The following is a 24,804-nucleotide window of genomic DNA, read 5'->3' on the forward strand; positions in this document are numbered from 1 at the left end:
ACTTTTTGAGGAAATTTCATACTGTTTTCCAGAGTGGTTGTACCAGTTTGCATTCCTACCAACAGTATAAGAGGGTTCCTTTTTCTTCACATTCTTGTCCACACTTGTTTGTGTTTTTGATTTTAGCCATTCTAACAGGTGTGGTGATATCTCACTGTAGTTTTAATCTGCAATTCCCTGATGATGAGTGATGCTGCGCATCCTAAGATAGATTTTAAATTAATGAGTATTTGTAAATACTCCCCAATTCAGTAGTAAGGTCAGAGAGGTTATAAATATATAAAGGATGGATACAGAACAAAAAGGAAAATATAGGAAGAACACATGAAAAGAGGCATGGGGAGGAAGAGAAACACTAGAAGGAAGAAAGAAATGGAAGACACAAAGGAAATGATGAAAAGTTAGTATCACACTTAACGAGAGGAAGTCAGTTGGAGTTGTTTTTTACATTTGCTCCAAGGAAAGGTTACTGATAATTTAGAAGAATCACTGAGGGTTTTAAGCTCCTATTTACTCATTGAAAATAAAACAAAATAAAGCAGGTTATACAAAATTCCGAGGAACAAAGTTAAAAATATTTCTCTTGCTTGGGCGCCTGGGTGGCTCAGTCGTTAAGCATCTGCCTTCGGCTCAGGTCATGATCCCAGGGTCCTGGGATCGAGTCCCACATCGGGCTTCCTGTTCGGCAGGAAGCCTGCTTCTCCCTCTCCCACTCCCTCTGCTTGTGTTCCTGCTCTCGCTATCTCTCTGTCAAATAAATAAATAAAATCTTTAAAAAAAAAAAAAAAGAAAGAAAGAATTTCATTCAATATAGACTTTCCTTTAAAAAAAAAAAAAAAAAAAAAATATTTCTCTTGCTTGAAACTTAAACACATGTGCTAACAATGAGAGAACAGAAAGGCAGAAAGAGCCTGATCTTTGATGACATTCATTTGTTCCTTCAGCAAATATTTATTAAGCATTTACTAAATGTCATTTTCTGTTCTGAACACTCAGTGTATCAGTACAAACTATTTTAGTAAGAGAAGACTGATAATAAACTATAAATACAATAAACACATAAATTATATACTATGTAACAAGTTGGCAGATGCTGTGGAAAAAGAAAGGATAGAACAGTAGAGCAAATGTGATCAAGTATATAAGGTATGGTTGGTGGCAATTCAAAGAGAACAGGTAAGAATGAAGCCAATCATCAGAAAAGATTTCACTGGAAAGAGGATACTTGAACACACGAACTTAAAAGAGGTAAGAGAATAAGCAATGCAGATACCTGGGAACAAAAGCTTTCTAAGCAATGGGAGAGGCCAGTGAAAAAACTCTAAGGTGGGAAAATGCCTAGGATCTTTGAGGAGCAGCAAAACATCAGTGCGGCCTGGGGCAGAGTGATCAAGGAGCATATGAGATCAAGGAGGTAACAGAGCAAGCAGTGCATGTCATGTGAAGTTCTGTAGGCCATTAGAAGGACTCTGGCTTTTACTGAGTGAAATGGGGAAGGGGGCAATATTGTCTGATTTGTATTTTAAAAGGATGACTCTGATTGCTGTATTAAAAGAGTAGAGGTTCAAGGATGGAAACAAAGAGGCCATTAGGAGCCTACTGCAGTTAATTCCAACATTTGGACTAGTATTGTACTGGTGAGAAATGGCTGTATTACAGATATCAGAAAGAAGCAACAAGGTTTCCTGATGAACTGGATAGTCCTAAGTACTTCCTGATACAAAAGAGTAGACTAATTAACCTATGCTAACTGCTTAGGCCAAGCCAGTTGAGTTTCTGGGTGCTTGGAGCGAACATAATCCTGATACATCGTAAGGTAAATAAAAATGTATTTAAGTTAAATAAGTTGCCCAAGTCACACAGTATATAGTGTGTAGTGGAGCACAGGCTTCAACAAAAAAGGGATGCGAAATCCCTTTCATGCAACCCTAGACTTCTGTTTATACCTGCAGAACTGTATCCTCACCTAGGGTATAAACTCAGTACGGGCTTAAGGTAAAATGCGAAGCACTCTCAAGTCTTAGGGACACTCTTCCTACAAGTAGCTTCTGCTTCCTTTAGTGAGTGTGCCCAGGAGAGTAGCTTTCTTAACCATTCCCTTTCTCTGCCTGTGTTTTAATACTAGATGTTCATCCTTTCACTCAAGACAGTCATCTAGATTTTCTGAGTGGAACCAACAGATAAATACGTAAATTGTTATCATAGTATATACAAAGAAAAATACTTCCCTGTCCCACCAGATTCAACTAGGTTAGGTATCCCACAGATAAGCCTGCTCTCTAATTTTTAAATTTTAAGAAAACTGCCTTTAGAAAAAGCATTCCAATTCCTCTGCTTCTAGACCTTTACACCTATATTTTCTTTAGTCATAATTTTTAAGGCAAAATGAATTTCTCCCTATTACACTGTTTCCTTTTTTTTTAACCTGCAAAGTCCACTAAGGTAGCATTTAAGAAGTAACATTTATCACGAAGAAACTATTTTCAAATATCTAGCAGGTCAAATCTCAGTATTTCTTTACAACTCTCCTCAATGTTTCATACTGCATGATGTTATGGTAAGTACTATGCAATGCAGTCAAGTTGTAAGAAAGGTGAATGTAGAATCAAATTATATGTCCTAGGTACAATAAATCTTCATTAAGTTCCTTATCAAGCATGCCATCTGAAATATTTCAAATTTACTCATAGAAAAATAGGACTTGAAAGGTTTCTCAAAGGGTCATGGTTACACTTTCAAGAAGAACTAAGCAAAATCAAAACCAAACATTATCTACCCTTTACTCCTAAAAACAGTCAGTCTATGACTTCTTTCATAACATAAACAATTCTAATGCCTAACCTAAACTTCTCTTGATGTAATTTAAATCCTTTTCCTGAGTAACTGCAATTCTCACAGACATAATCTCATCCTCTAAGTCCTCCTTAATATTAAGTTGCATATTCTTTAGCTTTCTTACTGTAAATTGTTCAAACCTTTTTTTCTGTGGCATTTTCTTAAAATGTAAACAAGTTATAACTAAAACCCAGAAATAAGGTGTCTTAAAAAATAGGTTAAAAAATAATGTGTATCCTGGAGATAAATATACTATTCCTTAAAATCTGTCCGACCTACCACAACCACTGATTTTAAGTCAAAAGAGAGAATAAAGAACAAATAAGCAAATTCAATTAAGATAAAACAAAATTCAATTAAAATAACAAACCAAAAAAACCTATGAAGTTAGAAAATTTATATGTCTAGGTGATTACCAACTTATGTTCTAAAAGTTGGGCTTTAAGATAGTTTCAAATTTGTTTTCTCAATTTTCAGCATAGCAAGTAAGGAATAAATGTTAAGATTCTAGGACTGGGATCCTCCCATTCATTCCTCTTTTTACTCTGTGACATTGAACACAAGTCTTCAAAACTACAGGAAATGTGTCAAGTACTCTAAAAAAAGGTAGAGCAAATACATCAGACTTTAAGTATACAGTCAACTCAATAAATGACTAATACTACTATGCACTCAAGTCAAAATCAATTATGCAAAATTAAAGGGGAAAGCGCAAACCTAATTTTTCATTGTATTTAATAATGTTCCTAACCAAGTAATAATTCAAAGGAAAAATTACTTTAAATGAACTATAATTAGCCAAATTATGCAACAGAACCTGAATACAGGTAGAACTTCTTAAGAACCTAAATATTACTAAATACTAAAAATTCAAAAGTTTATCTACCTTTTCATATCTTTTTACAAGCTTGGCAGTTTTTTACTTCTCATGTGGACTACAGCTATGATACACTAATTCTTTTCTTTTCTTAAAAAACATTTTAAATAATCTCTACACCCAACATGGGGCTTGAACTGACAACCCCAAGATCAAGAGTCGCGTGCTCTACCGAGCCAGCCAGGCGCCCCAAGATACATTAATTCTATCTCCAACTAACTCGTGCCTTTATATTCCTGCTTACGTCACAGGATACAAAAATAGGTGTTATTTTGTTAGATACACTATTGCTAAATATCAATCCACTGTGAGGATTAATAAAAGCAGAACACAGTATTGTATTGTTAAAAGAATTTTCTTAAAAGTATAAAGCACTCTTAGTAAACAGTCATGAAATGGTACTGTGAAAAAAATTAATTAAAATACAGTGTGCCATATAATGGAATTAGACTCCTATTACTGAAGTAAAAACATGAGAGTCATAATGCACAGCTGTCCACAATTACCTTTCAAGAGCTGCTCTCCGTTTTTCTACAAATTCAGTGGATGATGAATCTTCTTTACCCACTTTGACCTTGGTCATGCCTTTGAAAAAAAATAGAATGAGACTCATGATAACTTTGTATTACTGTAAACATCTCTTACAGTCATTTCTGCATAATTTAAAATACACTTTAAATTTGAACTTGACAAAAAAAAAAACTCCTCAATTTATCACTAGTATCATACTTCTGAGGAATTAAAACTCATGCTATATTAACATCTCAACTTGGTAAGTACAACACAAAACCAGATAAAGCAGAGGTGAGCTGTGTCTACAGTCTCCTCACCCGTTTGGGTTCCTCATCTGTTTGATATACTACACTCTTGGTAAATTGTGTTTGCACTTCAATATGCATAAAGAGATTCACATTAGCAAATTTAAGCTCAATTAATATTTTCTTTTTTTTTTTTAAGATTTTACTTGAGAGAGAGAGAGCACAGGCAGGGCGAGCGGCAGGCAGAGGGAGAAGCAGACTCCCCGCTGAGCAGGGAGTCCAATGCGGGGCTCGATCCCAGGACCCTGAGATCATGACCTGAGCTAAAGGCAGACACTTAACCAAGTGAGCCACTCAGGTGTCCCTCAATTAATATTTTCATTTCTTATAAGCAGTAATTAAGGTTCTTTAGTTTGGGGACTGGAAAAGTAAGTGTAATCCATGAATTTGCTAAATATTTTCCCCACTGTAGAGTCTGAGAACATGTTGGTTATCATAGCTGGTTTTGTAATAGTTGAAACAACAAGCGCTTTCATAATTTAAAAAATAAAAATCATGTTAATCATTTCAGTAATTGCAATTTCAATTTTAACACTACTGTATCAGACTGCAGATTCTTTTTCCCTTGCTCTTTTTCCTTTCAACATCAATTCTGTAGAAATGAAGTACTGACATAGGCTACAACATGGATGAACCTTAAAAACATGCTAAGTGAGGCGTGCCTGGGTGGCTCAGTTGGTTGAGCGTCTGCCTTCGGCTCAGGTTATGATCTCAGAGTCCCACATCCGGCTCTCTGCTCAGTGGGAAGTCTTCTTCCTTTCCCTCTGCCCCTCCCTGTGCTCGTGCTCTCTCAAATAAATAAAATCTTTAAAAAAAAAAATATGCTAAGTGAAAGAAGTTTGTCACAAAGGCCCATTCATTGTCTAATTCCTTTTGTATGAAATGTCCAGAATAGACACATCTACAGAGCGAGAAAGTAAATGAGTGATTGCATGGGGTTAGGGGCTTGGGGAAATCAGAGGATGATGGCTAAACAGTAATAAAAATATTCTAAAACTGTGGTGGTGTGTACACAACTCTGAATATACTAAAAGCCTTATATACTACATTGAATTACATACACTTTATAATTTTTTTAAGTAAGCTCTACACCCAACATGGGGCTTGAACTCACAACCCTGAGATCAAGAGTCGCATGCTCTACCAACTAAGCCAACCAGATGCCCGGAATTATATACACTTAATAAATTATATGGCATGTGGATTATATCTCAACAAAGGCATTAAAAATAGGATTATGTAAAACCATGTAATTCTTATTCAGGCTGGTACATCTGGTAAATAAACATATCACCCAATAATGTTTTGTTTAACATAGTTCTTCTGAAATACAACTTTGAAAAAGAAAACCTAAACACCTAAAATTATCTACCCTGAATGGACCAATTGAAGTGGGATGTTAATTATTAAACATATTGTTTCCCTGAAAATATCTTATCACTATGCAGTTCTTTGCATTTTTCCCTTTAAGGATCTTGTGCTCATGCTACTTCCTACAAGTAACCAATACAGGCCAAAGCAGCAAATAAAAAACACTCTAATCCGTTAACTGTTAAAACTTTTCAACTTTGTTGCTGTTCTTTATCTAAAAGCTTAGTGAAATGGTGTTTTTAAGATAACTAATCTTATAAAGGGGTAGCAATTTTGGGCTAATGAAAAGGCTCCTCTTCCTTCAGGGGTAGTTACAACTTTTCAGCAACCAAGTCAAGTTACCATTCCTTTTCTGCTATCCCTCTTTAAGTGTTCGTCACTTGAAAACCACTGCCTACATAATCAAAAAGGCCTCCCGTATTTCAACAGTTTCTTAAGACAACCTATTCATTTTTATTTAAAAAAAAATTGATGGCCAGGATGAAAAAATGACTGCTTCTCTATTTGGTTGGCTGCCAGGAAGTTCACAGATCAATTTTTTATCCACTTTTAGTAACTGTTCAGACTTTATGCATACATTTTGAAGAAACTGTTTAACTTGACTTCATCTTACTATTTGTTTATTTTTCTTGCTAATTTCTTTATTTTGATCTTTTAAAAAAAACTGCATTATATGTAGTTGTCTCAAGTCCTTTTTAGAATAAAGTGGTATATAAATAAATAATTTTAAAACAACTCAATCCACCTTAAATCACATTAGACAAGTCTACAATAACATAGCATTAGATTATTTTTAAAATTGGGAAGTTTTTTATTTCGGATAAAAAATAAAAGCAAACCATAACCATAATTTAAAAATACCAAAATTAGAGGCAGACTAGAATAGTGATTAAAAATATAAGTTCTAGAGTAAGATGGCCTGTATTCAAAGCTCAGCTCTGCCTCTTAGTAGCTGAATGGCACGGGACACGTCACGTAACCCTGATGAACCTTAGCTTCCTTACACCTATTAAATAAGTACAACAGTAAGTTAACTTCATAAAGTTGCTATGAGGATTAAATGAGAGAAAGCACATTATTTAGTACAGCACCATAGTACAGTAAGCTCTCAATAAATGTTAATTAGTCCTATAATTTAACTGATAGCCTTACAATGTAAGAGGCTATCTTAGCCATGTATATGGATAATTCAAACAAAACTGTGTGACTGGCCCCTAATAACCCTTTGAAGGCTGTCAGACTCAGTTTCAGAAAAGGATGCTCTTAGGATTTAGTTTCTCACTTCTACTTTAAATTTACACATGCTATTTGTTATACTGTAATAATGTGTGGAAGGTTGACTAAGGCAAAACATTAGCCTGAAACATAATAAACGTGGGCATTAAAATTTACTTTTTTCAATTTTCTTTTGGGGGGGGGCGCTCACTGTTTAAGGACTAGATTAGCATGTTAGCCACCAAAATGAGAAAAATAATTTTTTCCCTCTCATATATAAAAATAGTTGCACAACTGAAGTCAAAGGAAGAAAGATAATAATAAATAATTTGTGATACATGAAACTTAAGTTCCCTACACAGAAGGACGCCAAAAGGTACCACTGCAAAAGTTCAGAGGTAAAAGAAGTAAGATTAACTAGGTTAGCAGTTCTCAAAGTATGGTCAGAATACCAGAAAGATTTCTGAGACCCTTTTTTGTACGGGTGTGGGGAAGTGTGCACCAAAGGCTATTTTCATAATATTAAACTACTGTCTTTTTTACTCTCACTCTTTCATGAGAGCTCAGTGGAGTTTTACAAAGGTTGTAAGGTGTGTTATATCACAACAGAATGTAGAAACATATATGAGAACGTAACTATTTTCTACTAAGCTGGAAATTAGAGATTTGGGAAACTGTAAAAACACAAAATAAAGCAAGCCACTCATCACTAAACTTATTTTTGTCTTACAAATATTGAGTTTATTACTATTTCACATTTTTTTAAAGTTTTTAAAAAATTTCATGAATTTAAGGAAACTCTACCACCAATGTGGGGCTTGAGCTCACAACCGAGATCAAGAGTCACATGCTTCACCAACTGAGCCAGCCTGGTGCCCCTAAAAAGTTTTTTATAATTAAAAAAAATCACAGAGAATATAACAAATGCATTTAAATATATCAGGTTTCAAAATCATTAAAGATACCAATAAGTGCCTTACAAACAAAATGTTTAAAAAAACTCCACAATTTAAAGATCAGACTCATTTTTTTATTTTCTGAATAATCTTACAAAGTATGGTAAATAAAAACTCATAACTGAAAACACTGGGAAAAACTACAAAATTTTAAGAGATGACAGTTAATGGGACAACAAATGGGAGAGCTTACTGTACTTCAACAACAAAGAGAATGCTCTTTTGTATTTTCTGCATATTCTTTTTTAAAAATTGAAAAGATTTATTTATTTTTAGAGAGAAAGAGCGCGTGTGCACATGCACCCAGAAGCTGGGGGAGGAGAGGGAGAGGGAGAGAGAATCTCAAGCAGACTTCCCAATAAGAACGCAGCCTGACTAGGGGCTCCATTTCATGACCTTGAGATCATGACCTGAGTTAAAATCAAGAATCAGAGCTCAACTGACTGAGCCTCTCAGGTGCCCCCCCCTCACTTTTAAAGTAAGCCCTACACCCAGTGTGGGTCTTGAACTCACGACCCTAAGATCAAGAATTGCATGCTCTGCCAACTGAGCCAATGAGGTGCTCCCTTCTGCATATTCTTAACTAAGCCTTTATTACTTGTACAAGTAGAATTTTTTTTTGAGATTTTATTTTTAAGCAATCTTTATACCCATTGTGGGGCTCCAACTTACAACCCCAAGATCAAGAGTTACATGCTCAAACTGACTGAACCAGCCAGGCACCCACAGGTAGAAATGTTTTTTAAACATTAAACTGAACCATGAAATACACTAACATGATAGGTCTTAGAAGATCCAGACTGGATGGAATCTCCTTTTTGGACAATGAATAGCTGAAAGCCAAATACCTCCATCCTTTAGAAAAATGTTAATATGCTACTAATACTAAGTATCTTTTGAGTGTTACTCAGTAATATGACCCTAAAATGTTAGGGTTTTCAATTGCTTTCAACTTGGCAAATTCTAACCCAATATTTAACATCATTAGATTATATAAATCAAATCCTAAATGATCCTATATAAATCAAAATCCTAAGATGTTAGAAAATAAAACTATTAGCTTATACATTCCTTAGTTGATGAATGATTATCATAAATGGAATATTTATTAAATTCAGTATCGCTAGACATTGAGTTATCACGATAATGAATGATCACAATATCCTAATCTGATAGTTACAACTGAACCAGTAACAGTCACAAGTTTATTTAGTTTTTCATACTTACCTACTATACTCTTTTCTGGAGCTGGTGGTACAATATAACCAACATGTAAATACTTGCTTGCTAACTTGCTATGCAAACCGAGAAAGTCACTGAATCTTCTTTTCACTGAAAATTCACTCTTACTGAACATGGAAAGAGAAGTCTACAAGTGAAGAAGAGGTATTTCAAATTCTGATACTAAGCAGTTTTTTAGAAGTTAGTATCACATATAACCGTGAACATACACACACACACACACACACACACAGACACACTCTGGTTTACTTTGCAAAAGAATGCACAGTAGCTAACTAATGTGTTGATAAATTTCTAACCGAAAAAAAACCTACATTACCCATGTTTTTTTTTTTCTTACAGAAACTTAAAAAAATGTTTGCTTGATTCTATCCTTGACTCATCTCATCAACTCTAATTACATTTATGTTAATGACTCTTAAATCTTTCCCTCTGGCCCAGATCTCTGAGCTTCAGTCCAAGATATCAAAATGCCCAAGGGATACTTGCACTTAAATCTTGCTGCCACCTCAAATTCACCACATTTCTTACTGGAACATAACCTCCAGGTGGGAAGGGCACCTGTTTGTATTGTTTACTACTAAACCTTCATGCTTGGAATAGAGCTGGACCCCATGGTAAGTGTTTAATAAATATTTCTTCAATGAATTAATAAATCTCACACCCATCCAAACTGTGCCGCTTTTTCTCTGCGATCCCTCTGACAACCACGGAGATCCTCTAGTCAGTGACTCAGGCATCTCTCCTTCACTCCTTACACCCAAGCCCTAATGATTCTACCTCCGCCTACACAACTCAAGAAGCCATTATTCTAGCTTCAGAATCAATTCCTTAGTATAAAATATTACTTCTCACAGCTAAGACTGCTGTAGATCTCTCTCTTGTTTTAAGATCTAAGGCCTACAATCCTTTAGGAACTGCAAAGGAATTCACTGGAAATCCTCTACTTTTTGCTCCCAACTTAGTAGTCGGTGAGATCTTTCTAAAACAAAAATCCAATTGTGCCACATGCTTGCTGGAATCTCTTCAAATACTCTCCATTATACTAAGGATAAAGCCCAAATTCCTTAATGTGGCTGTTTATAATATAGGGAGGCTACCACCGAACAATTTTCAGTAGGCACCGCTTCCTGCAGATCCTAGAAAGCACAATGTTTTCTTGACACCTCACCTTTGTAAAAGCAAACCCCTTTGCCTGGAACGAGCATTCTCCTTTCTCTGTGTCCTGCTCCCCATCACTTTCCCCTACCTTTGTCTATATTAAGTCCCTTCCTGCATACCGTCATATAATACTTTACCTCTACTTTAGAGATTATTACACTTAACAAACTGCTCGTTAACTCACTGTAACTACTTATTTGAAATCTCACTGGATGGTAACCTTTGTAAAGACAGGAAATCCTTACACCTTAATCCCTGTTGTAAGCTCATACTACATATAGGGCTCACTATTTTTTTAAAGGAGCAAAGACTCACCTTTGTTGTTACTCTATAAGCCATGTAAGCATTCATGCCATCACCTATAAGAAAAGTCAAGCAATACTATTAAAAACAATAAGCTTAACCACCCACACAAAAAGGTATCTATGTGAAGTAATATGCTGACCGACTTGTGATTATCAATTCATAACGTGTACATATATTAAATCATCACAATGCACATCTTAAATATATAAAATTATTTGTTAATTATAAACTCAATAAAGCTGAAAAAAAAACAAAATAAAATGAGAAACAAAAAAGCCCCACAAGCTTAAAAATAAAAGTATCATTTTAATACTTAACACTGCACTTAATAAAGAAAAACAACATATTAACAACCAAGGTACTTATCAAAAAGAAGCAAATTTAAAGTATGGTAAATATTGACCCACCAACTTTCTCTGGATCTGATACACCAATTTCTATATCAAAAACATCTCCATTTGCTTCTTCTTCAATCTAGAAAAGGTAATTTTTTTGATGTTAAAGATTCCACTTTATATTATTGTTATAACACTAATAACTTCAATTTTTACCATCTATCTTTTATTAGGGTCGCTGTCATAACAATTTAAAAAGCCACTCAGCACTCTGTTTCTGAAAAACAATAAAGCTTTCACATTTCCTTGACAATATTTAAACAAAAACAAAACACACATATACACATATACAAAAGGATCATCTGGAGAAGTTACAGAAAGTCTTGTTTTCTCACAACTCCTCAGATTTAGTCCTCTATAGGAATACTGCAGGATTTTTTTGTTGCTGTTCTCTAAACTGAGTCTTCAGATTCAGATCATTAAACTAACACCTTAATTATTTTTAATATTAGCACTTTTCAAAGTTGTTATCTCTACTCTTTAATGACCAGGAGGTAGCTATTACTTTTGCCGGTAGAACCCTACATATGTGTAGAAATAACTACACTTAGAATCTTTAGCATCATGATTTCTCTAATAACCCAGTAAACACATGCTCTTCTTGAAGCCAATGAAAGCATTATAAAGTTCACTGAAAAAAGCAGTAAGGAGGAAAAACGATAACCTTGTGAGACTGAAGAGAAGCACTTTTTAATGCCATTATAAATAAGCAATCCTAGGGGCAGCTCTGTAGGGAAGTCTTATTATTCTCAAGAAGAGAGCATGGAAATTGTTAAATACTGAAACTATTCTGGAGTAATATTAATAGCCTAAGGCTATCTAAAAGAAAATGAGTTTTTCTAACCATAATCTTTTTGTACATAATCTTTTTCATGTACAGATTTTTAAGTAACTAAACCTTATTTGAACTGTAACATAAACTATATAAATCCTAAGTATACAGCTCAGTAACTTTCACAAACACCATTATTCACAGGAAGGCCCTCTTGTGCTTCCTCTCCACGCACAACCCATCCTGTACCTTGCCAACATAACCAATAACATTTACTGCACGATTCAACAAATAAAATTAATGTCACTTTATTAAAGTTTTTAAGGCACTTTCATACATTTTCTCATTTGACTAACACAGAAACTCTGAGAGTCATAAATAAGCATCATGAGATCACAAATGATAAAATCCTTAAGAAGGAAAGTAATGTGCCCAAGTCACTGGGTTAAAATGTGATAAAGATAAAATTAGAAACCAAATCAGCTGACTTCCTTAGTCCAATACCTTTTCCCCAAAGTGTCTAAAGGCTTTGATTAGAGATGACTAATAGGAGAGTGATGCTGGGTGGGGGAACAAAAAGCTTACTAATTACATATTAATTTAGAATACAAACATTTTCCCATACCTCCTCCCTGGATCTATCAAAGATCACAGGAGCAGACATACTCTTTGATTCAATTCTGGGAGCAATGAGTGTAGTAGGGGTCACAGGTGTGACTGCAGGAGAAGGTTCTGAAGACAGGATAGGTTCCCTTTCTGGACTATCCAGAGAAACTTCTTCTGTGGCTTCTAGATACAAATTAAACAAGTTAGTTTAGGACACTGATAACAAACCCCAATAGTCTATTTGCAGTTAATGAGTTATGAAAAATATTTTTAGACTACCCACAAAAAATATCACAATAAAGTTATTTAAAAATACTTGTTATAAATAGTTTAATGAATTCTTCCTTAGTTGTTCACCAATACTTTAAAACCAACAGTGACTTTGTTGATTTTAGGAAGAATTACAGTAAGTCAGCTTAATTATCTATACTAGTGGTAGGGATAAAGCTAGTAGGAAAGCAATGATGTGAATAATTCCACATTCATTTGTGCTGGGTTTGTAATGTATCTTATGCTTGGGGTAACTTACCTTTCAAAATTGTTTATTCAGGCTAACATGATTATTTTATACATACAAACACAAATTTTATGGCAATAGGCTGCCCAGAACAATCCCAGTTGGGATTAAAAATCTGTTATGGAAAATCCACAAAGCCAGCCATCTAAAGCAATTAACTGCTAAAGATTACTGAATATTAGTTGAAGACATGAATATGACACAAAGCAAACAGCTGTTTAAGTTTTAATTTAAAATGCTCATCCACTTGAAAGATCTAAAATTAAACATATTCAAAACCAAATCAAATCAATAAACTGTCTACAAGCTATGTAACATTGTGCTAGATGCAATGGAGAAACACAAAGAAATGTAAAATATCATACCTGCCCTCAGGGAGTTTATAATCTAGTTGGGAAAGTAAGACACAAGCATGTGGAATGTTAAATAATAATAAAAGACAAATAATAGCCAAGAGAACAATAAAAAGAATGTTACAAGATATTTAATTGCTATATGAACTACAGAACAAACACTACAATTTGAGATGGGAGACAATACTTTAGGCTGGGGAAATCAGCAATAGTTAATGAAACTGATCTGAGAGGATCTGAATGGGTAGACAAAAAATGGGGAAAGAATTCTAGGAAAATGAAACAATAGCACAAATAAAAAGCAAAACCAGAAAAATGAAAATTACATTCAGTGGCCATGAAGAAAACCACAGTTCTGTGGGATTATAGAACTGATAACAAGAAAAGAAAGGCAGGGCTGTAAGGGAAACAGAATCAGACCAGTGGTTTCTAACCTGAGGTTCTTAGATTCCCAGAGGTTTGGGAAGGTAGTAATGGCAGTCAGTGATCCATTTTAATACCTCAAAAAGTATAGCAGTAACAACATATTTACCTGAAATAAGGTAAATAGTGTTAACATTTACATTTAAATGTAAACAGGTCAACCCTTTATCAATCTACTCTTACTGGTTTTCTCATGTTAATGAGATCCTTACTTGACATAGCTCTCTTTATATTTTTATAGTAAACCAGAAATCTTTCCAAGTGTGGTAACCAGAAGGAAAATAGATGATAGATAAAATAGACAATTAGACAATAAATGACCCAAATGTAAAAAACTAAAAGCCTTCAGGCAGTTAAGACGGCTAGTATTTATTCATTTTTTAAAGAAATGAAACCAATGAGCAACGTAAGAAAGTAAGAAAGCAGTGTATCAAAGCTAGGAGGTGTGAGATCTATTATCTACAAACAAGCAAAACAACAAGCAGCAAACAAAATAAATCTAAAATTCTCTAAGAGGTACTGCTATCGGCAACAGACCCAGAGACAAAGGGAAAGGCATATTAACTTTGCTGATGTATCAGGACAGAGAGAGTAACTTTCAGTTTTCAATCACATTTTACTTCACTGATAACAGATTTTACATTCTTTGCAAGGACTCTGATAGGCTGTTTCAGAAATAGTAAGAAACCTCAAAATAAGAAAAGCTAAATATGAACTAAGTAGCTAACCTGGAGGAGGAAAATGAAAGTGGGTATTTAGATTTAGCATACTAATATAGAGTCTGCGGCTTAAAGTCTTCTCATAACTTTTAGCTAAGTAAACTAACATACTACAGATTCACAAATCTTAATTTAAACCAGACCTGAAGGTTCCAGGAGATGCCCCACAGGTTTTAAGTATAAAGATGAACTTTTCCTGGGAAGAGATACTTTGAGGACAAGTATAAACTGATGATGTCAATGCCAGGGAAGAAATATTTCACTCATAACATAGATACCAAAGAATTTTTTTAAACAAAGGAATACTCATTAAACTTACAATTTGTATCATTTGCTGAAATGTGTAAGTGAAGTAAGCTAAGGACTCTGGCAGAAACAAGACTTAAAAGTCCAGGACCATTTCAACATTGGCAATTTGCTCACCCTCACTTACTCCTCTATGATCCTTCCTTGATGTTCAGTAAAGCTCAGTGTGAAGGATGTAACAAATAGTGGAGGGGCTGTGTAGTCAAGCCTATTTGGTGAAGGCTCTCCAAGTAAACGAGTAACCGTAACATGTCACACTCAAATTTTCTGGTACCATGCCTAACAAAAAAGTACCTGAAATGCTACCCAAAAGGTACAAATACTATCTAATCTTTTCATGGTTTTAAAATCAAAATGGCTAGATCCTTAGAGCAATATTGATATTCTCTCCTCTAATATAGGGGAAATAAATTAAGTACATGTTATTATTACCTGACAGTAGTCTTCACCATCCTGATAACATATGCTACTCTTTATTATGATTTCTAAGAATCATACTCCTCCATGGAGGAATGACATACATGCTTAAAGGCATTAAAGTAAGAGGCAAGGATAGTATTAATCCATTCACATAAAAATGACCAGATTAGGTCTTAGAACACCTAATGATGTCATTTTGAAATACACCTGAGTTTATTTATTTATTTTTTTTAAAGATTTTGTTTATTTGACAGAGACATAGTGAGAGAGGGAACACAAGCAGGGGGAGTGGGAGAGGGAGAAGCAGGCTTCCCGCAGAGCAGGGAGCCCGATGTGGGGCTCGATCCCAGGACCCTGGGATCATGACCTGAGCCGAAGGCAGACGCTTAATGACTGAGCCACCCAGGCGCCCCTACACCTGAGTTTAAGATAAAAGATTAAACATAAGAGGCACCTGGGTAGCTCAGGTTAAGCATCTGACTCTTGATTTCAGCTCAGGTCATGATCTTATCATTGTAAGATCGAGGCCCTCCCCACCCCCAAAGTTTCTATGTTTGTAGATAGCAAAGGAAACAGAAACAGATGACTATGTTTATTTTTCAGTCCCCGTGTCTTTTTTATTTTATTATTTTTTTAAGATTTTATTTATTTATTTGTGAGAGAGAAAGAGGGAGAGCATGAGTGGGAGGAAGGGTAGAAAGAGAGAGGGAGAAAATCTTTAAGCAGACTCCTCGCTCAGTGTGGAGCCCGATGGGGGCTCAATCTCATGACGCTGAGATCATGACCTGAGTCAAAACCAAGAGTTGGATGCTTAACCGATTGAGTCACCCAGGAGCCCCCCCATCTCTTTTATAAAACAAATACTAACACTGGCGACCATAACTGAAAGACAGTATTTAGTATAGATTGCTAGGTAGAGTAAAACATGAAAAAGATTTTTCTAATCAAGTCAAGTGGGCAAATATCTTTGTACAGTCCTCAATTGGCCAACCGATCAGTTGTGCATACTGTTAAGAAAAAACAACAAAACCCTCACATAGCTCTGTTTGCTTTGGCATACTCCTTATGTATGAATTCTGAGATTTCAAGGAGAAAGGGTCTTTTATGAAATGGATAATCTGGAACTTCTATGTATAACTCTATACTATTAGAGGATTACACACAATTTTAGATTAGTACCCACTAAGGAGAGAAAGCACTCATGTCATCTTTTAGTTTAACACATAAATGCCATAAAAAAACTTTTAAGGGCTGCCTGGGAAGAAGTCCATAAAAGAAAACAAAAACGAATATTACAACTTTGGTTAAACTGTAAGTTGTTAGGTAGCTACTAACTAAAAAATAAATGGGAAATATGAATGGTACTTGGTATGGTATTTTAATTTTTCTGACATGATGAAATACACAAATTCATCTGTAGCAAAAACTTTTCATAAAACTAATCAAGCAGGAACTCACATGGACTTTTGTCATAGAGAATCGTATCTTCAAACATACTTGTACAAAAAATACAGAATGGTTCAAATATGCAACTACTATAAAAGCTGATAACACATTATTGAATTTTAACCCAGTGAAGACCAGTTCAGGTAAATTAAGTTGTTAAACAAAGATTTACTACTTTAGGGCGCCTGGGTGGCTCAGTTGGTTAAGCGACTGCCTTCGGCTCAGGTCATGATCCTGGAGTCCCTGGATCGAGTCCCACATCGGGCTCCCTGCTCGGCAGGGAGCCTGCTTCTCCCTCTGACCCTCCCCCGTCTCATGTGCTCGCTCTCTCTCTGTCTCAAATAAATAAATAAAATCTTTAAAAAAAAAAAAAAAAAAAAAAAAAAGATTTACTACTTTAATTTTTTGAGTAATTAATTCCAAAAAAGATTTACCTTTCAATATCCAAACATTAACTTTTACCCAAGTAAGTTTTAATGTTAAAGTAGATATAACTGTTTTGAAGAGAACGCAATTTTTTTTTTAAAGGTAGGACTACACCAAATCCTGCCCAGGAAAATTAATTCCTTAACCATCAATTTACTCACCCAAAAGTGAATCAAAATACAACAGGTGGTAAATATTGAAGTATTTTATTAAAACAAAGAGATTTTAACTGACTTTAAAATCCAGAGTTTAATTTTGCTTGCGACACCTATAACAAAGATTACAATCACTGGTATTTCTCAAAGTATGAATGCTACAACCATTAGTTTTTTAAGTGTAAGTACTGATCAAAACATCAAATTATAATATGTGATTTATTTTCAAATGCTTAAAACCAGAAAGGACTACATATTTACTTCTCTCAGTGGTCTATATTTTTCACAAAGTGATCTAATTGGAAATTTCCTATCCTTCCAAGTTGGTAAGAAGAGCTACCACTATACCTTACACAAAATTTCAGTTTTTCAGGTATTTAGAGAATATCTTGTAACAGGAAATAGTAGACTATTACTAAAAAAATTAAAGATATTCATAATTACCTGCAAAAAGATCTTCTCTGTCATCATCTAGCACCACCTCTGCAGGTTTTGGACCATTTGAGTTTGGACTCACATCTTCTGTAGGAAGACTAGCTGGTTCTGGAGATGATGGACTCGACTGTTAAAAAAACAACAGATGATGGATTAGCAGGTTTAACTGTTATAATTACATCTCTCTACATTATAGAAATAGAACATTCTCTTGATAAAAAGGGAAGAAAGAACAAGAACAGCTATTCATAGTACCTCCTCTAAGGGTAAGAATAAACCAAAACCACATTTTTATTCATTTTCCTTCTTAACAAAAAGTCACTTAAGAGTAAAAAAATCTTTTCCAGTCATCCCTTTAGAGATACTAATTTGTCATGTTGAGTTATAATTAACAAAAATGTAATGTTTTACAGCCATATATAACACTGATTATTTTACAATAGTAAAAAAATCAGATCTTGAAAACATGTTGCATGTATCGTAAGTTCAAAGTATTCCTTTACTGTTAACAGAAAAGTTTAACAGTAGCTGAATTAAGTCTACAATTACAAAATTTTCACAGTTAAAACTAAAAATATGCCCTTTTCCCAAACATTTATGTTTCAACTGAATTTAGGGACTATTTCTGTACTTCTTAACCCTAAAATATAATGAGTAACATAAGAGAATCTAGCTTTATTATAGTTTTCTTTTAGCTTTATTATAGTTTTCTTGTAATAGTTAAAAACCAATATTTTAAAAAAATCACATAAAAATGACAGTGTGTATGTCAAAAGTGTACAGCTAGATATTTTCGCAAACCAAACACGCCTGTGTAACCAGCACCCAGATCCAGAAAGAGTATTATCATCAACCCCAGAAGCTCTACTCCCATTCTTATCCTCTCCCTACCAAAGCTTCTATCAGCATGCATTAGTGTTCCCTGTTTTTGTTCTTCATAAAAGTGGAATCATACAGAACATATTCTTTTGTTTTTGTTCTTGATGTTATGTATTCAAGATACTTCCACAATGTTGTGTGTAGTAATAGATCACACATTCTTGTTGCTGCAAAATACTCCACTGTGTAAATACACCTCAATCGATCCATTCTATTATTGATGGACATTTGAGTTTTGTACTACTATCAATAACGCTTGTATAAACTTCCTAGTATATGTACCTTAATAAAGGTGAACAAATTTGTGGTTGGTATGTATGAGTAGAATAACTAGATGACAGGTAGGTGAACATTCTGCTTTAGCAGATAATCTTCTAAAGTGGTTGCATATTTTACACTCCCACCAGCAACATATGAAAATATCAATTGCTCCACGTCCTTGTCAACATTTTGATAACATTCCATCTTTTCCATTTTAGCTATCATGGTGGTATAAAGTATATCTTGTGGTTTGAATTTGCATTTCCCTGATGAACAGTGATGTTCAGCAATTTTTCATGTTAAATGGCCAAATGGTTAAATATCTTCTCTTTTAAAAAAGGTTTTACTCATTTATTTAGAGAGAGTACACACATGCATATGGATAGAGGGGGAGAGGGAGAGAGAGGATCTCAAGCAGACTCCACTGAGCACAGAGCCCGATGCTCAGTCCCACAGACCTGAGATCATGCCCTGAGCTAAAACTAAAAGTCAGACACTTCACCAAGTGAGCCACCCAGGCACCCCTTGAATATCCTCTTTTTTGAAAAGTGTCTTCAAGTATTTTGCCCATTTTGCTATAGTTCTTAGTGACTTGTACGAATTCTTTATGTATTCTGGATACAAGTCCTTTGCCAGAGATGTATTTTCTCCCAATCAGTGGCTTGTGTACCCACTTTCTTTTTTTTTTTATTAAAACTTTTATTTTTAAGTAATCTCTATACCCAATGTGGGGCTTGAATCTACAACCCTGAGATCTAGAGTCAAATGCTCCACTGACTGAAGCAGCCAGACACCCCTTCCTACTGTCTTAATAGTGGACTTAGATGAATGGAAATTCTCCATTTTACTAAAGACAAATTATCAGTTTTTCTTTTTATGATTAGGAAACTTTTTGTAGGACAGTCTTTTGAAGTCATTCCTAATTCTTAAAAGATTTTCTCATTAGCTTTTTAAGTAAACTATCCTCTATAGCATAATGACATTTCTTCACAGCTTTCAAAAAGTTTTAATTCTTTTTAGAGAGAGAGTGCGAGTGGGAGAGAGAATCTGAAGCAGACTTCATGCTGAGCACAGAGCCTGATGTGGAGCTTGATCCCACAATCGTGAGATTACAACCTGAGCTGAAACCAAGTCTAACGCTCAACCGACTGAGCCACCCAGGTGCCCCCAGTTTCAATTCTTTATAGAATTTATTTTTCTTTTTTTAAAGATTTTATTTATTTATTATTTGAGAGAGAGAGATTGAGAGAATGAGTAGGAGGAAGGGAAGCAGACTCCCTGCTGGGCAGGGAGCCCAATGTGGGGCTCAATCCCAGGACCCTGGGATCATGACCTGAGCCGAAGGCAGAAGCTTAACCACCTGAGTCACCCAGGTGCCCACTCTTTATAGAATTTAAAGGAGAGGTTTTTTGTTTTTTGTTTTTTTTTTCTCTCAGGAGTTCATTCTTATAGTCCCAAACTCTCACAAAAGTGGGACTCCACTTACCATAGCAATTTCACTTGAAGGAATTTAAAAACAACTAAGCTTATACATTTTTCTTCTGGAAGATGTTCCGACAACCTCAACCTCACCTCTAGCTGAGTCTGTTTAGGTGAATGGCCTATATGCTCCTGTAGAATATCTACTTCTCCTATCATAATTTCTCTTCCCACACTATAATTATTAACTGTTTATTGATTACAAACTCTATAATTTGTTTACTAATTTTTTACTCAGTTCCTGGCTGCAAATGCTCAGTGACTGTTAACTGAATTCCAAGAAAATAATTATGAATATGCCTAAGAATTGGCCCCAAGTTCGTCAATGAGATTATCTATAACACTGAAAAATTTGAAATAGCATAAAGCACATTTACATAAAAATGTAGCAGAGTAGTTTCAACAACCAGGCATGATAAAAACTCTCAGCAAACAAAAATAGAGGGGAACTTTTTCAAGTTGAGAAAGAATAGTTACAAAAACCTACATCAACTTTTTTTTTCTTTTTTTAAAGTAAGCTCCACGGGATGCCTGGGTGGCTCAGTCGGTTAAGTGTCTGTCTTCGGCTCAGGTCATGATCTCAGGCTCCTGGGATAGAGCCCTGCATCAGGCTTCCTATTCGGCGGGGAGCCTGCTTCTCCCTCTGCCTGCCACTTTCCCCTGCTTGTACAGGCATGCGTGCGCACGTTCTCTCTCTCTCTGACAAATAGAGAAACAAATAAATCTTTAAAAAAAATAAATAAAGTAAGCTCCACACCCAATGTGGGGCCTGAACTCACAACCCTGAGATCAAGAGTCACATGCTCTATCCACTGAGCCAGCCAGGTGCCCCCTACAAAGTTAATGGTGAGAAACTAGAAGCTTTCCCACTAATATCAGGAACAAAACAAGGATGTCAACTGTCACCACTGCTTTTCCACATTGTACTAGAACTTTTAGTTAATGAAATAAGACAAGAAAAGGAAATTAAAGGTATACAGATTGGGAAGGAAAAAATAAAACTGTCTTTGTTCAGAGATGACATCAGTGTCTAAGAAAATCCAAACAAAAAAACCTCTCAAAACTAATAAGCACTTATAGCAACATTGCAGCATACAAGGTTAGGAAACAGAAGTTAATCACTTTCCTACATAGCATCAATGAAAACAGAATTTCAAGTTAAAAACAGTAACATTTATATTAGCACCCCCAAAATGAAATACTTAGGTATAATCTAAGAAAATATGTGCAAGATCTGTATGAGCAAAACTCCAAAATTCTGATGAATGAAATCAAAGAGCTAAATAAATGGAGAGATATTGCATGTTCATGAATAGGAAGACTAAATCTTTTAAGATGTCCCTTCTTCCCAACTTGATATAGAGTATTTGATGCAATCCCAATCAAAATTCCAGAAAGTTATTTTGGGGATATCAATAAAATGATCCTAAAGTTTATTCAAAGAGGCAAAAGACCCAGAATAGCCAAAAGAACATTGAAGGAAAAGAACAAAATTGGAGGACTGAAGCTACTTGACTTCAAGAACACTTGACTTCAAGCGTATAGTAATCAATATAACGTGGTAATAGATGAATGGAACAGAAAAGCCCTCAAACAGACCCACATAAATAGTCAACAGATCTTTGACAAATGAACAAAGAAGAATAGAGAAAAAATAGTCTCTTCAGCAAACACTGTTGGCCTAACTAGACATTCACACGCAAAAATATGAATCTGCACAGACATTACACCCTTCACAAAAATCAACTCAAAATGGATTACATACCTAAATGTAAAGCACAGAAGTATAAAATTCCTAGAAGGTAACAGGAAAAATCTAGATGACCTTGGATTTGGCAGTTAGTTTTTAGATATAATAACAAAGGCACTCTTACATTAAAGAATTGATAAACTTCATTAAAATTAAAACTTTTTGTGAAAGATACTGTCAAGAAAATAAAAAAACAAGCAGACTGGAAGAAAAATAGAAACATGTCCCACATCATATATCATCAGGGAAATGCAAATTAAAATGAGATACCACCATACCTCGTGATAGTGTATCTATACACCTATTAGAATGGTCAAAAATCTTTAACTCTGACACCACCAAATGCTGGCAAAAGGAAATCTCTTTCACTGCTGGTGGGAATGCAAAATAGTACAGCTAGCTTGATAGTTTGGCAGCTTCTTATAATAACTAAACATACTCTTATCATACAGTCCAGTAATCACTCTCTTTAGTATTTACCCAGAAGTGCTAAAAATTTATGTACACACACAAAAACAGCACATGATGTTTCCACCAGCTTTATTCATAACTACCAAAACTTGGAAGCAACCAAGATGTCCTTCAGTAGGTTAAGAGGTAAGTAAACTGGTGCTTAACGTCAATGGAATGTTACTCAGCACTAAAAAATGAAATGAGCTATCTAGCCATGAAAAGACAGAGAAAACTCAAATGCATATTACTAAGTGAAAGAATCCAGTCTAAAAAGATTACTTATCATATGATTCCAACTATATGATATTCTGGGAAGTGCAAAACTATGAAGACAGTAAAAAGATCAGTAAGTTAGAAGGGATGAATAGGCAGGGCACACATGATTTCTGGACAGAGAAACTACCCTGTATGATACTATTAGGGTGGATACACATCATGTCATTACACACATGTCCAAACCCACAGCATGTAAAACACCATAAACTATAAACTTTGGTGATTACAACGTGTCACTGTAGATTCATCTATTGTAACAAATGTACCATACCTAACTCAGGTGGAGGAAGTTGACAATGAGGGATAATGCATGTGTAGGGGCAATAGATGGGAAACCACTGTACCTTCTACTCAACTTTGCTGTGAGTTTAATACTGTTCTAAAAAATAAAGTCTAGGGGCGCTGATTAAGCAGCTGCCTTTGGCTCAGGTCATGATCCCAGGGTCCTGGGATCGAGCCCCACATCAGGCTCCCTGCTCAGTGGGGAGTCTGCTTCTCCCTCTGCCCCTCACCCTGCTCTCATGCTCTCTTCTACTCTCACTCTAATAAATAAATAAAATCTTAAAAAAAAAAAAAGTCTTGAAAAAAATGAAGCAGAGTGGCACAGGAAAAGGCTTATAATATGCCATTACATGGGAAAAGTAGGTACCTACACATATGATTCAGCCTTCTGATAATATTCATTAAAACTAAGATATACTTGTATTGAGTAAGACAAAGGCACTAGGGGTCCTATATATAACTTATACAGCAAATTGGAGCAGTCGCTCACTTACTAAAGGCTGTGAGAACTTACTTGTCTTTGCTCCTGCCTCCCCGTGACTCTTTCAGTTTCGTAGTGAGGGCCAAGAGCTGTTCTCCACTGTATGCGCAGGAGTATGGAGAGAGTGGCCACTGAATGAGGAAGTGATGGAAGGGAACATGGATGACTTAATTGCCTGGAGCACAATTCTGGGTGATCAGAACTAGTTCTCCAAGATATGCGACTGTAGACATATTAGTATTTTTAATAAATGTGTATTTACTCCCCTACATTTTCACCTAGTCGTGTGCTGGAAATTATTTTTATAAAAAGTTCCAAGGTTGTTGCGAATCTCTCTTCAATTAAAAAGTAGTGTTTAAGATTCCAAACAAGATTAAAGAAGCCCACTAGAGCCCCTTTCCCACTGATTAACACTAAAAGCTCTGGATAGAATAAAAAAACAAAGACCTAAAATTAAATAATGGCAGATATATTAGGGAAGGAGACAAAAATGTGAAGGTTAATTTTATGATTTTTTCCCCCTTCTTTAACTTTCAGCTTTTCCTGAGAATGGCTCCAGTTGTAGAACTATACTAGTAGTGTGAGCAGCAATGACTCCAAGAAAAACTTCTATCTTCTGATTATAACACCAGGGGCCCTGCTACCAAGAGAATGTAGGTGGAAAAATTTTCTTTTCTTCCTCTCCCTATTCCATTTTCTTTCCTGGCTGTGCCCTGAGGCCAAACCTAGTGGCTTAGATGCATGAAACCAACAATGATGAGAGTATTGACATCTAAAATCCCAAGAGAAAATCTACTTTTCTGGCCAGCTGAACCAGGAAAAGGGGACTCAGAAATCTGAAGGGGAGAGGACAGAAATCCTCATTAGTATTTTCACTCCTTTCTTTCTTTCACTGCTTTTCCCTAAGAGTGACCCAAGCTGAGCAAACGTGTGTGACAGTGCAGGCAGCTACAACTCTGACAGAAGGCAACGTTTCTGAGAAATAGCCTTGGAAAACAGAGGTCAATGTCTCTTTCCCAAAGACCAGATTTGTTTACTGTCCATTATAATACAGACAATGTCTCCTCTACAGCAAAGAATAGGCACACATATTGCCTATTATAATGATTTGGGTTCCCTAAGCTCAGGTTCTTCAGCTGCGACACAAACCAAAGACAGATACAGTATCAACCTCCCCCTCCATCACCCC

General features: G+C 35.4%; 1 protein-coding gene across 2 annotated transcripts in view; it reads right to left on the reverse strand.

Annotated features, from left to right (window-relative positions):
- Positions 1 to 24,804, reverse strand: part of SNX2 (sorting nexin 2) — a 54,010-nt gene that overhangs the window by 16,919 nt on the left and 12,287 nt on the right. For both annotated transcript variants that reach the window (XM_032425138.1, XM_032425137.1), the window contains exons 2-7: positions 17,764 to 17,881; positions 12,574 to 12,737; positions 11,189 to 11,255; positions 10,791 to 10,834; positions 9,300 to 9,441; positions 4,219 to 4,297 (exon numbers count right to left, since the gene is read on the reverse strand). In XM_032425138.1, the coding sequence (XP_032281029.1) occupies positions 4,219 to 4,297; positions 9,300 to 9,441; positions 10,791 to 10,834; positions 11,189 to 11,255; positions 12,574 to 12,737; positions 17,764 to 17,881 (614 nt within the window). The remainder of the gene's footprint in view (positions 1 to 4,218; positions 4,298 to 9,299; positions 9,442 to 10,790; positions 10,835 to 11,188; positions 11,256 to 12,573; positions 12,738 to 17,763; positions 17,882 to 24,804) is intronic.

Source organism: Phoca vitulina, unplaced genomic scaffold (assembly GCF_004348235.1).
Source record: "Phoca vitulina isolate PV1807 unplaced genomic scaffold, GSC_HSeal_1.0 scaffold32, whole genome shotgun sequence".
In the NCBI taxonomy this organism is placed as follows: Eukaryota; Metazoa; Chordata; class Mammalia; order Carnivora; family Phocidae; genus Phoca; species Phoca vitulina.